At 42.9% G+C, this 17,297-nt stretch overlaps 1 protein-coding gene across 1 annotated transcript in view; it reads right to left on the reverse strand.

Annotated features, from left to right (window-relative positions):
- The window catches only part of DRC1 (dynein regulatory complex subunit 1), a 45,946-nt gene that overhangs the window by 27,993 nt on the left and 656 nt on the right, over positions 1-17,297 (reverse strand). The window contains exons 2-3 of the mRNA XM_019943354.3: positions 7,899-7,983; positions 2,824-2,936 (exon numbers count right to left, since the gene is read on the reverse strand). Coding sequence (XP_019798913.2) covers positions 2,824-2,936; positions 7,899-7,983 — 198 coding nt within the window. The remainder of the gene's footprint in view (positions 1-2,823; positions 2,937-7,898; positions 7,984-17,297) is intronic.

Below are 17,297 nucleotides of genomic sequence, written 5' to 3' on the forward strand. Positions count from 1 at the left end.
TCAACATTAAGGCTGTACACACACACACACACACACACACACACAGATCAAGAGTCAATTTGTCACATACTTCTAAGATGGTGACACACAGCAGTTAACCACTTGGTCACAAGTCCCATAGCTTGTGTTGAAATACTGATTTTGCCACTTGGCTCTCAACTTTAGAGAAATTGCTTAACTTCTGCAGGCCCCATTTTTCTCATCTGTAGAATAGAGAGGATGAAAGGATCAACTGTTGACAAAAAATGCACAACGTGAGAGTTGCGAGTTAAGTTTTATTGGGGGCAAAATGAGGACCGCAGCCCGGAAGACAGAGTTTCAGATAACTCTGAGAAATTGCTCCTGGGAGGCGCTGGGAGGAGCCTGGATAAATAGGAGTTTTGCAGGCAGTTGGGAACGTCAAAAGATTACTGTTAAAGGAAACCAGATATCTCAAGTTAAGCAATTTAGCGCTTTTCTATGTATGGGAAGATGCAAGAGCCTGGGCTCACTCAAATCATTCCTTTGATACGCATCTCAGCTATCTGGGGCCAGCATCGTGACACATCCTGAGTTTCCTCAGGGCTCACTGCAGGGAGTGGCTGCAGTCTGATGGCTGCTAGATGACAGGTATTCTTTTCAACCCTGAGTCTCCTCAGGGCTCACTGGCTCACGCTGGAGGGCTGCAATCATTGATGACTGTGACATCCTTTGTTTATTAATATGGCAGGAACTATTCCATTTATAAATATTCCATTCCATTTATAAATATTCCACTTATCACTACCTTCCTATGGCTGTTGTCAGGATTAAATAAAATTATTCCCAGCACAGTAGTCACTTAACAAATGGCACTCATTATTTTTTACTATTGACATGACCTCAACTGTCTGGCCATTCCTCTCCCAAATCACCAATAAATGACCAGTGGAACATACAAAAAGGAAAACTCCACCATTAGTAATGGAAAATAGAGATGATCTCCCAGAATTCCAGAAATTCCAAAGAAACCATGTGATGGAGAACACTGAGGACGGGGCTGGATAGAAAGAGGTATTAGGGCTGAGATGTGAGGCCCCTTCTGAGAACAGGGGCCAGGACATATGCCTGTGACCCTCTCCCAAATTTAACAGACTGTCCTTCTATGAGACTGTCTCCAAACGAGGGTTCAAACTCCCTTAAGGACAAGAATCACAACATAATTATCTTATGATCCCCTTCTCCTTCCCACCTTCCAAGCTAGGGTACATAGTACATCTTATAATTCAATTAACTTTTTTTTTCTAAAAAATGAGAAACAGCTGTTAGATTATCTTTCCAGAACCCACATTTATCTTGTAACTCTGCCACTAGCGACCTTCCTTTTTCCTCAGAGGACCTTCCATTTTTCCTCAAGAGAAGCCTAACTCCTCAACGGGACCCTCAGGGACTTTCTGCAGCTGTCCCCGCCAATTCAGTCCCTGGTATAAGCCATGACAGGCAGTGGGAAGTTTCAAGAATAAATTATATCTTGGTGACACTGGCAAAGTTGCTGGTGGGGAGAACGACTTATGTTAAACAACTGAAAATATTGTTGTTAAAATTGTACTGTGTTAAAATTATATTGTGGGGACTTCTCTGATGGTGCAGTGGTTAAGAATCCACCTGCCAATGCAGGGGACACGGGTTCGAGCCCTGGTCTGGGAAGATCCCACATGCTGTGGAGCAACTAAGCCCATGCACCACAATTACTGAGCCCTCATGCCACAACTACTGAAGCCCATGCGCCTAGAGCCCGCGCTTCACGACAAGAGAAGCCACCTCAGTGAGAAGCCTGTGCACGGCAACAAAGACCCAAGGCAGCCAAAAATACATAAATAAAAATCAATCAATCAAAAAAAAATTGTACTGTGTATGTACCTACTGAGATGAGCAAAACGGCCCCGTGGGCTGTTCTTGTAATTGGACTATAGGTAGGAGATTAATTAAAGAACAAGCCAAAGGAAGAGATTACATGAGAACCTCTGTTCCTGCTGCTATCGGTCTTCTGTGGGCAAACAAAACTTAGAAGCTGACTCCTAAGCAGCTTACGCCTGCCTCCATCGGGCAAGCTGACCGCCCACAGCCTGCCTGCCTGCCAAGGCCTGGAGCTGAGGGTCGGCCGCGGGACCCCATCGTCCCTCTGACCCTCTGTCCTTCTAGGCACGGAGTCTTTACCATCTTTAACACGCTGTTACATTTGTACGTAGTGTTTATGGGTCTGGTTGTTATGATTAATTTAAATCCAGAACAGCCTAATGTACCTGCTCAGCCTCGTCTCTTTTCTTCCACCACCCCCCATCCATCCCTCACTCTCATGCCATTCCCAAACATCATGCAATCTCACGCCTCTGCCCAAGTTGCTCCTAAAATGCCCATTCCTTGACTCCAACTCCTCTTCATCCCTTATCGCCCAACTCAAATATCACTTTGCCTGGAACGTTTTCTCTAATCGCTCCAGAGAGAATTAAAGGCCTCCTCATATGTGTTTCCAGGACTCTTATACATGCCTTTAACACAAATCATGGTTGGGCGTTTGCACATCTGGCTCTACTAGACTGTGTAAGTCAAGAGCAGAGGCCATGTCCACTCCTCTTTGTAGCCAAAGGGCTTGTACGCATTAAGAAGGTAATACTTAGGAGGAGGGAAGCAACGAGGGAGGGAGGGAGGGAAGGAAAGAAAGAGGGAGGGAGGATTCGAAAGGGGCAAGAAGTGGGTTCTACTAGATAGGTTTGACAAAGACAGGGAGAATTTGAGGACCCAGAGAGGAGATACTTCACTGCAGAGCCGGGGCGGGGTGGGGGGGGGGGCGGTCCTCACCCTCACCTCTGACGCTTTATCTCCTCTTCCTCGACTCTCCTGTGGACCTCCCTGATATCTGCAGCTACCTGGATATTTGTCACCAACTCGGTGCCACAGAGCAGCAGCTTAGCCAACTTCTGAAAACCAAGAAGAATGTATAAAGTTAGAAACATTTGCACAACTGTCTGTAGGTGTTCAATCCAACCAAGCAGGAATTAAAAGCTGCCTTAAGGGACTTCCCTGGTGGTCCAGTGGTAAAGAATCTGCCTTCCAATGCTGGGGACGTGGGTTCGATCCCTGATTGGGGAACTGAGATCCCACGTGCGGCGGAGAAACTAAGCCCGTGTGCCTCAACTAGAGAGCCCGTGTGCTGCAAACTACAGAGCCCATGCGCTCTGGAGCCCGCGCCACAGCTAGAGAGAGAAAACCCACACGCCACAACTAGAGAGAAGCCCACATGCCGCAACTAAGACCCGACACAGGCAAAAATAAATAAATTAAAAAATAAAAATAAAAAATAAATATTAAAAAAAAATCTACCTTAAGACTTTAAAGCGTAGCATCTACTTAGCAACCTGTTTCCACTAGGACACTTGTGATGTGATGTTACAGCTTACAATTTAATAGCACTCTGCAATTCTGGAGGTACTTTAGTTTATTCTCGTTAAAGGAGGGACCAGCCTATCAGTACGCGGGCATCCGCTCTGGGTACATCTCAGCACTTTCCCCAGCAGGCTTCCAAGTGACTGACACTGCCAGGGTCCTTTCTAAGAAGCTCAGCTGGGGGTGTGAGACACATAATAATAATTGTCCTCCAATGTCCATTTCCCCCTCTTCTTTTAATAACAGAACACCCAAATTTTAGCTAGGCATTTGACCTCCCAAAATAGATACATCTCCCAACCTCCCTTGCAGCTAGATTGCAATCTGACCAATAACACATGAGCAGAAGTGTATGTGCCCCTTCTGAATTGTGCCTTGAAGGGGAAAGGTGTGCCCTCTGCTGCCCCCTTTTTCTCTGTCTCCCAGGCTGGCATGTGACGTGGTGAGCAGACGAAGGCAACCTAAGCAAGGGTGGAAGGAGGTGAGGTTCCCAGCCTCAAAGAAACCCCCATATCAGCCCTGGACTATTTCTGCTCTGAACTGTTTATTACGTGAACCAGAGAAATAAGCTTCTACCTTGTTTAAGCTAATGTTACGTGGAACCTCTTGCTATAGGTGTTCTAATACAGGAGAGAATTGTAGCCGACTGCACTGACCCCTCCCTCAAAGGCCCAGGAATTTTGCTACTGGTACCCCCCTTCTAAATTCCTCTTGGTAAATTTCACATGCAGTACCTTCCCTCCTGAACTTTTGGTGATGTCATGATTTCAAGATGATAAATCCTCTCAAAAAAAGTTCAAGTACCCTTAGGTTATGCCTGAGTTTTTCCAAGTCTGTTTTGGAATTTACAAATTTTTCAACTCTCGAATCATTTCTGAACTAGGAACTTATAAATATCTCTGCTCCAGGGATTCACTGAAATGATCAGAGACTCTATTTCACCTCATTCTTCTAAGGAAATTTTGAAATACAGTTTTAATGAATACAGAACTGAACCTCCACCCAGCTATCCAGGGTACTCCAGGCCTTTTTTAAACAGCTGCAGCCTTATCACTTGTGCCAAACGGTCTTACATGCATAAGGAAGCAATGGCTTTCCTGTAGTTTAGAGCAATTTTCTATTTTCTACTCAGACAATGCGAACATCAGAAATTTCTGAATCAAGTATTTAAGTCTCAAAGTAAAACAGAAAATGTTACCATCAGACTGACACACCCCTAACATTTTTGAGACCCAGGATGAGAGTTTAAGTGAAGGTCCACATACCATATATCTAAATATTTAAAAATACAATTCAGTGTAATAAACCACTAAATATGTTCTATCCACCTACCTTGGCACCTTCATAACAATTTATAAGTCCTAGTTTGAATTCAGACTACCTATCAGAGTTCCTTTCAGAACTTGGTGGCTAGGGGAGAGCCAGTCTCTGGCCACCAGCCTGGAGCCCACCCCATTCTCTTCACACTCCTAGTCCTTCAGATGCAGGCATGTGAATTTCCCAGACCATACGTGCGAGCTCCATCTAAACCCCTGGTCATCCCTGAGGCCTTGTCTGCCCTGAGCAGGACAGACCCTGGGAAGAGGCCCATGCAGGCCTTGAAAGTGGGTTCAGAACCATTTGGGCAGGGAATCTGGAGTTCTGTGACACTCAGAGAGTGATCTAATGGGGGCACTTGGGCTCTGAGTAGACTTGAGGCAAGTCCACTTGAGGGGGTGCATCCAGAGGAGGGCCAGAACAAGACACAGGACCCTCCTCATTACCACTTTTATTCAATGGGCTAGAGGGCCTGTCTAGAGCAATAAGGCAAGAAAAAAACTTTTAAGGTATCAAAATTGAACGGAAAAAGATAAAACTGTCATTTTCAGATGATTATATATGTAAAAAGAAACAAAAACAAAAAGAACCTACAGGTAAACTATTAGAATTAATAAATGAATTTGACCAGGTTGCTGGATATCAGATCAATATATAAAACCCAATTGTGGGAAAAAAAAAAAAAAAGAAAAAACAATTGTGGGCTTCCCTGGTGGCACAGTGGTTGAGAGTCGACCTGCCAATGAAGGGGACACGGGTTCGTGCCCCGGTCCGGGAAGATCCCACATGCCGTGGAGCGGCTGGGCCCGTGAGCCATGGCCACTGAGTCCGCGCATCCAGAGCCTGTGCTCCGCAACGGGAGAGGCCACAACAGTGAGAGGTCCGCGTACCGCAAAAGAAAAAAAAAAAAAAAACCAATTGTACTTTTACATAATCAACAATGAACAATTATAACTTCAAGAAGTATAGGGACTTCCCTGGTGGTGCAGTGGTTAAGAATCTGCCTGCCAACACAGGGACACGGGTTCAATCCCTGGTCCGGGAAGATCCCACATGCCATGGAGCAACTAAGCCCATGCGCCACAACTACTGAGCCCTCGTGCCACAATTACTGAAGCCTGCACTCCCTAGGGCCTGTAGTCCACAACAAGAGAAGCCACCGCAATGAGAAGCCCAGGCACCACAACGAAGAGTAGCCCCCGCTCGCTGCAACTAGAGAAAGCCCGCACGCATCAGTGAAGACCTAGTGCAGCCAAAAATAAATAATAATTAAAAAAAGAAAATGTATAAAACATTGCTGAGTGAAATTAAAGAATACTTAAATAAAAGGAGGGATAATTTATCCTCACAGATTATAAATCTCTATATTGGTAAGATATTAATTTTTTCCCAAATTGATCTATAGATTCAATCCGATCTCAATTAAAACCCCAGCTGCTTTTTTTTGGTGGAAATTGAGAAGCAAATTCTAAAATTTATATGGAAATGCAAAGGGTCAAGAACAGCCAAGACCATCTTGAAGAACCACAAAGTTGGAGGACTTACCCCACCAGATATCAAGGCCTGTCGTGCAGCTACAGTAATTAAAATAGTGTGGAATTGGCATAAAGACAATTGACCAACGGAACAGAATAGAGAATCTAGAAACAAACAAGTAGGCTCACCTGATTTGCAACAAGGGTGCATTGCAATGCAGAGGGGAAAGGATGATCTTCTCTCTAAATGGTGCTGGGTTAATTAAAGGTCCATTTAGAAAACAATGAACCTTGAGCCCCACTTTGACACCACACACAAAAATGGATTCCAGATCCGTTTTGGTCTAAGATTATAGACCCAAATGTAAACAGTAAAACGATGAGGCTTCTAGAAGAAAACTTTAAAAAGTTGGAGTAGACCAAGATTAAACAGGAAACAAGAAGAACTATCATTTAAAAAAACGATTGATAAGGTGCAGGACAGGGGCCCCTCCTGCCCAGGTCTAGGACAGACCTGGTTGTTAATACCTTGATATTGAGAAAGGTAGCATTTTCTTTATACATTTCTCTTCAATGGCAACACTCTTCGTGATTTAAGTCCTAAGCGAGAGGAACCTGGGAAAGCTACTGATGAAAACAACGTTATCTCTCTGGTTTTACACTCAATTTTACACTCTAAAATTGAAAATATACTGAACAGTATATCAGTATTTCCAGGATGATAGCAGTATCTACCACAACAGTATTTTCAAGATTATATATAATACCCTTTTTATTCTACACAGAAACACTCAGAGATCACCAGCCTTTAGATGAAGTACCCTAAGTATAAAGGGGTGATCTGGATCAAGAACCCATAATAGTTCAAAGTTCTTTCCACTACAATAAAATATTTTATCCTTGATCCAGTACAGCACAGGTTGTCAACTATTGCTAGATACCTCTATGCTCTATAATAATATTTCAGTAATTTGAATATTTTTTTCTCCCAGTAAATACACTTCAATTTCTGCTAGCAGTGATCTCTCTTCTCCACTTTTATAAATCCCATTTAACTTGTCTAAGACCCAGCTCAAACCCCACTTTGTCCGTGGAACCTTCCCTGACCAGGCCGTCTGGATGAGCTCTTTCCCATATCTCAACGCCCACGGTGTCACTGTCATGCAATTAATTAAGTAAACGCGGCAGTGTGCCAGTTCCGGCGCGCTGCTTTGAACTACTGTTTATCGCTCCTGCGCCTCTCGCTCCAAGTCCTTTATTCATGTCTCAGGAGCCCTTGTCATCGCCACGGGAGAGCGATCAAAGACTTCCTTTTAGAGTTTATTGGGCACAAGCTCTGCCCTACTCCACAGCTACACCAAGAGGCCCTCGCTCTCCTAGAACTTACAGTTCCACTGGGGACACCGCACGCATACACATCTTCGAAAAGTCATACAAGGCAGAAAAGTATCTAAAATGAAACGAATGGTACAGACGGGAAGTCAAAGGGTTCAACCTGCGCCGCGGAGGAATTAGTGGAAGAGTTGGGAAGTGAGATGGTCTTGAAGTCTGCGAGGAGAGGGGAAAGGGGGAGGGGAGAGGACAGGAGGGAAAAAGAAGGGAGGAGCGGGGCTTGGCACTGTAGCCCACCAAAGGCACAGCACAGGAAGAGCAAAGCCCCAGTCCTACAGGACAGTCGCGACCCAGTAACTCCCCAGTTCTTACCAGTCTGCTTTCTTCTTTCTGTTTGTAGCTCTTGCTTTGATCTTCTTCCCTCTCCTTCCCGTCTAAATGTTCTCCAAGAGCTTCCCTGTGATGGAAAAAAGTAAAGAAACTGAAGTTACTTTTAGTACTTAGAGTCTATATTTTAAAATTTCATAGTACATCACAGTATATACAAAAATATATTCTATATGGATAAAAATTTGAATACTAAAAAAACACAATCGTAAAAACACTAGAATTAAATACAGGAGAGAACCTCTATTAGAGTAAGATCAAAGTTAGAAAAACAAAAAAGAGTGAAAGGTTTTACTTCCTAAAATTTAAACATTTTAGGAGTTCCCTGGTGGTCCAATGGTTAGGGCTCAGCCCTTTCACTGCCTTGGGCTGGGGTTCAATCCCTGGTGGGGGAACTAAGATCCCACAAGCCACGTGTCATGGCCAAAAAAAATTAAACATTTTATCCTTGAAAGTCAAGGGATAAACTGGTAAAAGATATTTGACAAACTTCTGCTCTAAAATAGAATGGGATCCTTCAAATCCATACAGAAAAGACAAAATACCATTAACACAACATTGTAAATCAGCTATACTTAAATTTTTAAAAGTTAAATTAATTTTTTTAAAAGACAAAATACCAAATAGGAAAATTGGCAAAGGATGTGAACAAGCAGTTTACAGAAGAAATACAAATGGCAAATAGACATTTGAAGATACGTTCAACTTCACATATAACCAGAAAAATGAAATTGAAAACCCTGTGAGGTATCCTCATTCTCCTATCAAGAGAAAAGATTTAAAAGTTGATAGTATCTGGTGGGGCAGAGGGTGTGAGTGACCATTGATTCATACTCCATGGGTGGGAATGTGAAGGGTCACAACCCATTCAAAAGGCAATTTGGCAAGACTTTTCCAAATCTTACACGGGCCTCCCGTCTGACTGAACCTTTACGAACTTTCCACAGAAAGCTTTCACAAGTTCAAAAAGAAATATGCACGAGAATGATTACTGCAGCACTCTCTCTACTAGCAGGAATGTGGAAACATTCTACATACATGTTAATAGTTGCCTGTTTAAATAACTTGTGAGGCAACAATACAAGAAAATATATTGTAGCCTATTAAAAAAAAATGATGTGCTATCTAGCAGCACAGAAAGATGTCCACAATATGTAAGTAAAAAGAGCCAGCTGTAGAACAATATGTAAAGTATAATATAGATTTTCTTCTTAAAATAGGCTTATACACATATGCACGGAAAAATCTTGGAAGGATTTATGACCAACAGATGACAGGAATTATTTAAGGAAAGAGAACTTTACTGAGGACTTATAGTTTCTACATTTTTCTATTGCATGAATTTTATAAATAGCGCATATGTGTGTATGTGTTAATCAGAAAATAAGACCAAAGATGACGGGGGAAAGATAAGGTTCCAGATTCTGGGCTTCTTTGGGGGAGGTATGGGGGAATGACCCCACCAAGACCCACCCCACTTACATGGTGGAGGTCCACTGTCTCCTCTGGCGCACAGAGGCCATGAGGATTCCCAGTTCTGCCTTAAGAAAAATGAAACCATCATCTTATGACTTCAACCATGGTGAAAGAAGCAGATGCCTTTCTTGACTCTTCATTCTTTCTTGACTTTTTCTCTCCCTGACTTCCACCTCCCTTCCCTTTGTTCAAAGGTCAGCACAGCCCTACATCGTGCTACACCATTTCTGAGAGCTGGAATTGAGTTAGCACCCCTCACCCCACTCCCAATCCAGCTGAAACTCTTTTTCCTCGTCATTTCATTCACTTCCATACCCTTATTGAACCTGCTCATTGCCCTTACGGAGAAAACGATTTGTTTCATTCTACTCAGGGCTTCAGATATTGCCAGGCTCATGGTGTTCTCATTACCATCCAAAACACACTCATTCACCTGACTTTCTACTTTGACCACCAATTAATTACCACCTCTGTCTAAATAATCCTTCCAACTACTTCCTGGAGCAAAGACCTGTGCTTCAGAAAGAAAAATAACTATGCTACACATTCTTATCATCTCGTTTCAGCCTTAATCCCATTGCTGCCTTGTACTTGTCATTTCTGACTGCCTAGCGCCACACTGTCCAGTATGATAGCCACTAACCACATGTGGCTGTTGAGCGCTTGAAATGATCTAAACTGAAATGTGCTATGAGTGTAAAATATGGACTAGATGGATTCTGAAGACTTTCAATAAAAAAAATGCAAAATATCTCAATATGATTTATACTGATTACATGTTAAAATAATATTTTTATATAGTGAGTTCAACAAGATAAATTACAAAAGTTAATTTCACCTGTTCTATTTTTTTAATGTGGATGCTAATTTACGTATTGTGTTTCTCTTGGTCGGTGCTGACCTATCGTATTCCCTAACGTTGCCATCCCAGGCTTCTCTCTCCTCAGGTTTGAGCTGGATCCCTCTTTTGGGAAACTGCTTCCCCACCACTGCCACCCATATGGTCTCAGTGGGAGCTGCCATCTTGAATAACCATACCTCCAGGCAAGTCATAGTCCTTTCTCAGGACTTAAAAAATTGAAACGTAATTGATTGTTCGGCTGGGTTTAGAGCTCCAGGTTGAAAACCGTTTTCTTTAGAACTTTGAGGGCATTGCTCATGGTCTTCTGGTGTCCACTGTTGCTACTTACGAAACCAGACGTCACCCTCTTTCGTAATCCTTTCTTTGTATGTGAGAGTCGTCATTACTATTGTCATCGCTGTTCACTCTGGAAGCTTGCAGGACCCTTCTTTCGGGTCTTGGTGTTCTGAACATGCTCAGTGGTGTGCCTGGGGTGGGTCTACTTTCATTCATTCTGCTGTCAGGTGGCCCCTTTCAACCAGGGAACTCAGGATCTTCAGTTCTGAGAAATGTTCTTGAATTCTTTCAGTGATCATTTCCACCCTTCTGTTTACTCTCTCTTTCTGGATCTAGAAAGCAGATACTAGATCTCCTGGACTAGTCCTCTAATTTTTTTTTTTTTTTTTTTTTTTGCAGTACGCAGGCCTCTCACTGTTGTGGCCTCTCCCGTTGCGGAGCACAGGCTCCGGACGTGCAGGCTCAGCGGCCGTGGCTCACGGGCCCAGCCGCTCCGCGGCATGTGGGATCTTCCCGGACTGGGGCACGAACCCGTGTCCCCTTCATCGGCAGGCGGACTCTCAACCATTGCGCCACCAGGGAAGCCCTAGTCCTCTAATTTTTAAAAAATCTTTTTCTCTACTAGTTTCTATCTTTTTTCCTTTTCGTTCTATCTCCCAGGCAATTCCATTACCTTTACTTCCCAACCCTTCTACTGTTTCCCATTTCGACCTTATTTTTAATTTCCAAGAGCTCTGTTTTGATCTCTAGATTATTTTAGTAGCATCCTATTCTTGTTTCATGTTTGCAATTATCTTTTCTTTTTTCTCTGAGGATCCTTTTTTTAAAAACTTTTATTTTTGGCTGCGTTGGGTCTTCATTGTGGTGTGTGGGCTTCTCATTGCGGTGGCTTCTCTTGTTGCGGAGCACAGGCTCTAGGTGCGCGGGCTTCAGTAGTCGTGGTGCATGGGCTCTAGAGCACAGGCTCAGTAGTTGTGGCGCACAGGCTTAGTTGCTCCACGGCATGTGGGATCTTCCTGGACCAGGGATCGAACCCGTGTCTACTGCATTAACAGGAAGATTCTTTTTTTATTTTTAACATCTTTATTGGAGTATAATTGCTTTACATTGTTGTGTTAGTTTCTGCTGTATAACAAAGTGAATCAGCTATACATATACATATATCTCCATATCCCCTTCCTCTTGCGTCTCCCTCCCACCCTCCCTGTCCCACCCCTCTAAGTGGTCACAAAGCACCAAGCTGATCTCCCTGTGCTATGCAGCTGCTTCCCACTAGCTATCTATTTTACATTTGGTAGTGTATATATGTCAATGCCACTCTCTCACTTTGTCCCAGCTTACCCTTCCCCCTCCCCATATCCTCAAGTCCATTATCTACACCAGCGTCTTTATTCCTGTCCTGCCTCTAGGTTCTTCAGAACCATTTTTTTTTTTTTTTAGATTCCATATATATGTGTTAGCATACAGTACTTGTTTTTCTCTTTCTGACTTACTTCAATCTGTATGAAAGACTCTAGGTCCATCTACCTCACTACAAATAACTCAATTTCGTTTCTTTTTGTGGCTGAGTAATATTCCATTGTATATATGTGCCACATCTTTATGCATTCATCTGTGGATGGACACTTAGGTTGCTTCCATGTCCTGGCTATTGTAAATTGAGCTTCAATGAACACTGTGGTACATGACTCTTTTTGAATTATGGTTTTCTCAGGGTGTATGCCCAGTAGTGGGATTGCTGGGTCGTATGGTAATTCTATTTTTAGTTTTTTAAGGAACCTCCATACTGTTCTCCATAGTGTTTGTATCAATTTACATTCCCACCAACGGTGCAAGAAGGTTCCCCGTTCTCCACACCATTTATTTCTCCAGCATTTATTGTTTGTAGATTTTTTGATGACTGCCATTCTGACTGGTGTGAGGTGATACCTCATTGTAGTTGTGATTTGCATTTCTCTAATGATTAGCGATGTTGAGCATTCTTTCATGTGTTTGTTGGCGATCTGTATATCTTCTTCTGAGGATTAATGACAGTCATTTTTTCCTTTTTTCTCTCTTTTCTTTTTTCTTTTTTGGCCGTGCTGCACAGCATGCGAGATCTTAGTTCCCCAACCAGGGATCGAACCCTGCATTGGAAGCATGGAGTCTTAACCACTGGACTGCCACAGAAGTCCCTGTCTTTCTTTTTTAATTGAAGTAAAATTGGTATATAACATTATCTAAGTTTCAAGTGTACTTAAAGACAGTGTTTTCATTGTGTTTTGTTGTTTTCTTCCTACATGGTCTCAATTTCCTCTAAGTTGCTTTTTTCTGTTTATTCATTTTGGTGTCTACCTTTCACGTTAAACACTTTCTTCAGACGTCTCAAAATCCTTGGCTACCTTTCCATGCTAAGGCGAAAAAGCTTATGAAAGTGCTGAGTGCAAGTGTGTGGTATAACAGTTGTGAACTTCAGTGCAGGACAATCTACCTGAACCATTTCCCGGGCAAACCTGATTTCAGTGTCTTCAAGTCCCTCCTTCTGGGCTGGTCAGATTCTGCGGAGGGATTTCTCCAGTCTCCTGCCTGCAAGGGGCAGGTCCTGCCAGCATTCCAGGAACGGGGAGGGGGAGGCGCTCAGCTCCAGTGTGCATGTGTCCGTGGAATCCCTTTGCTTTTAGTACCATGTCCTTGCCTCCTTTCTGCCCAGCATCCCCCAAACCATGCATCCTCCATTTTACTTTCTCCAAACCTCCGGTCAACTGTGCAAAGTGGGAGAAAGGTTCTTGACATCTATTAATTTTCCAATCAATTCTCCTTAGTTTAGTTCCTTCTTCACCCCTATCCCGGTAAACCTGATGCTGCCTTTTGGAGGTTTATTGCAGAGGAAATGAAGGGGGCTCTCAGCTTTCCTCACTCCTAGTTTATATTTCCATACTCTTCAATCTGCTAAGCCATTTACCATCTGTCTATATACGTCCCAGCTTCCAAAATGTTGTTGCTATTGAGTCCCCCTGTTTTGCTTGACTTTGTGGGTTTATATCGTTTTTACTTAATCCCTTTAAATCTCATTTTTGATAGAGATCCTAGGTAAATGCTTGTGTTCTATCCACCATCTTGACTCAGAAGTGACATCTCTCAGGAATTTGAAATGTCAACTGAAAAACTAGAGATTGAGAGTTTTGGGTGCTTTAGCCATTAATCTTATTCTTTATCTTCATATGACATTTAATTCTGTTAACAGCTTCCCCTCTAAAACTACAACTCAATGACCCACCGAGATCTAGGCAGTTAGGGCAGTGGGCACCATAGGAAATCAAGGAGCCCAAGGCTAATTTTAAAACAACACAACTGACTAAAGTCGGTCTGTTTTTTATCATCACCCTGTGCCAGCAACAAAACAATTCATAAAACACTTCTTTCTGAAAAATCTTTTGTTAATCTAAGTTCCAAAAAATTGCTGCAGTACTGTTGATTTTTAAATCTTTTTTTTTGTAATTTTTGTGGGTTTTTAAATTTTTTAAATTTATTTTTGGCTGCTTTGGGTCTTAGTGGCTGCACTTGGGCTTTCTCCAGTTGCGGCGAGCAGTGGCTTCTCTTGTTGCAGGACACAGGCTTTAGGAGTGCGGCCTTCAGTAGTTGTGGCATGTGGGCTCAGTAGTTGCAGCACGTGGACTCTAGAGCACAGGCCCAGTAGTTGTGGCTTAGTTGCTCTGCCGCATGTGGGATCTTTGCGGACCAGGGATTGAACCCCTGTCCCCTGCATTGGCAGGCGGATTCTTAACCACTGTGCCACCAGGGAAATCCCTACTGTTTTTTAATAATATATATGTAAGCGTCAATATAGCACCTTTCTATTTCTTATCCTTGAAGGAGGAAGTTAATTTGTAGAACTTGCAATTATACAGTTGGTCTCTGACACACAGACTCAGCTACGCATAGGACTTAAAAAATTGTGTTTTGAGAGCACATTTGAAATGGTTCAGAACTGTCCCAGCTCACTTCAGCGCAGGGCACGTCCACAACCCCCCAGGTACTATATATCCCAGCAGATTAGGGATTTGACATAAACAACACTAGCCCAGTTATTAGAAACATGAAGAAACTGAACCTGAGTTACTTCTATTCTGTCATTCTATACACAACTCATTCTCTAAGTCTTGCGAATTCACTCCTTTGGGAACATTTCTTCATATGCTTTTTTCTTCCTTTTTTTCCCCCAAAACACATGTAATTTTTCTTTTGGCCACGCTGTGGGATCTTAGTTCCCCAACCAGGGATCGAACCCAGGCCCTCGGCAGTGAAAGCACAAAGTCCTAACCACTAGACCACCAGGGAATTCCCTACATGTAATTTAAAAGTATTCATTGGGACTTCCCTGGTGGCGCAGTGGTTAAGAATCCACCTGCCAATGCGGGGACACGGGTTCGATCCCTGGTCCAGGAAGATCCCACATGCCATGGAGCAACTAAGCCCGTGTGCCACAAGTACTGAGCCTGCACTCTAGAGCCCATGAGCCACAACTACTGAAGGCCCCGTGCCTAGAGCCCGAGCTCTGCAGCAAGAGAAGTCACCACAATGAGAAGGCTGCGCGCAGCAACAAAGACCCAACGCAGCCAAAAATAATTTTTAAAAACATATATAAAAGTATTCATCCATTACTTCTTTCTCATTTTGTATTGTAAATTTTATTTTTTAAAAATTACCGGCATGGTAATATAACAAATTTCAATAAAAGAAAATGTTCATTGTCTGCTTTTCTTTTCAGGCTATTGTTATTATCTGTGTTTTAGAAATTACCTGCTCCAGGCGTCAAATTCATTAGGTACGCTACTGCACCTCACTTATTTGTTTTTCTACCAGCCTCAACTGGCCATTCTATCTTGTTCTCCTTGTCAGCGTTTCCTCTTCCATCAACTTCTAAATGCTGGGCTTTCTTAAGACTTAGCCATGAACACTTTTCTCATCCCTTTTTAATCCTCTTTCCCAGTGTAATTTAATTCATTCCTATGGTTTAAAATACAATCATAATGTTGCTGACTCTTTGCACTGGTCCCTCTAATCCAGATCTCTTCTGAGTTAAGACCCATACCCAACTGCCTAGTGGACATCTCAATTTTAATGTCTTACAAAATTTGACTTCCCTTAATATGGACAAAACCAAACCTTTGATTTTCAACTCCTGCCTTACTGCCCCCATCACTGTCTTTACCGTCTCAATAAAAGGTACTGCCATCTATCTACCCAGCTGTTCAAGCCATTCTAGCTTTTCCCCTGCATTTCATCAGCATGTCCAATCAATCAGTAAATCCAGTCAATTTCAATTCCAAAATATGTCTGGAGTGTATCTGCTTTATCTCCAAACCACTGCCACTAACTAGTTCAGACCAACTGCATCTCTCACCTGGACAAATACAACTGCTTCCTAACTGGACTCCTTACTTTCACTTCTGGCTCCTCCAAACCATTCCCCAAAGAGCAACCAGAGTGATCTTAACATACTTAGAAATTTGAGAAATTCTCACACTAGGTCCTTGGCCTGTGGGTAAGAGCTATCACCATGTGGAAGGTCAAATGGACACTCCGAAACTTCACCCGAGTGCATGAAAAAGCAGTATTGTCAACTGGGGGAGATGGTGGGGATTAGTGTCACCCTTAGGGATCTCAAGGATTTGCGAGTGGTGGTGCCTATCAAATCTCCATTTAATTCACTGGTCTGGTCCTGCAAAAACTGGATGGATCCAAGATAATAACTGTCAATTACCGCAAGCTCAACCAAGCAGCAGTCCTGATCGCAGCTGACATGCAGGTCGGGTGTCTTTGCTACAGCAGGTTACTGTGGCCTTAGGGACATGGAATGTAGCCACTGATTGGGCCAAATGCATTATTTTCTACCTCAATCAGGAAAAAGGATCAGGAAGTTCACATTTACGTGGAACAGATAATGTATACTCACATAGGCCTCTCACTCACAGAGCCATGTTAACTCTCCTGATCTGTCAAAATATAGTCTGAATAGATCAGGACCATCTGAATATCCCACAGAACATCACATTGATCCATACATCAGGGTTGGCAAACATTGGCCTATGGGTCAAATCTGACCCACCTCTTTTTGTATGGCTCACAAGTGAAGAATGATTTTTACATTTTCAAAATTTTTTTTTTTAAGATCAAGATGAATAGGCAGAGCGCAGAGGATTTTTAGGGCACTGAAACTATTCTGTACAATACGGTAATGGTGGAAACATGTCATTATATATCTATCAAGATCCATCAGTTGTAGCAAATGTACCACTCTGGTGGGGAAGGTTGATAGTGGAGGAGGTTATACATGTGTAGGGCTAGGGGGTATATGGGAAATCTCTGTACTTTCCACTCAATTTTTCTGTGAACCTAAAACTTCTCTAAAGTATGAAATTTATTAATTTAGAAAAAGAGATCTAAATATGAGGGATATTTTGTGACACATGAACATTATATGAAATTCAGATTTCAGTGTTCTTTAGTAAAGTTTTATTGGAACCCAGCCACATCACTTTAGGGCCCTTGTGTCCAAAGGCCAGCAGACAAGAAGAGAAGCACCATCTTGGCAGGGCAGCTGACCGTGACCAGCAGGACAAGGTACAAGTGCTGTCACACTGAGAGGGTGTTCAGGGGGTCACGCAGGTTCACCTTTGTACCCCCTTAAGACAAGGCCACTCCGTCTGTGCATGGACAGGTGCGGCAACCCCGGCCTGAGAACGGTGTGGTTATCAGCCTCAGAGCCTGCAGGAAAAGGGTGTCACACA

This window comes from Tursiops truncatus, chromosome 14 (assembly GCF_011762595.2).
Source record: "Tursiops truncatus isolate mTurTru1 chromosome 14, mTurTru1.mat.Y, whole genome shotgun sequence".
Lineage (NCBI taxonomy): Eukaryota > Metazoa > Chordata > Mammalia > Artiodactyla > Delphinidae > Tursiops > Tursiops truncatus.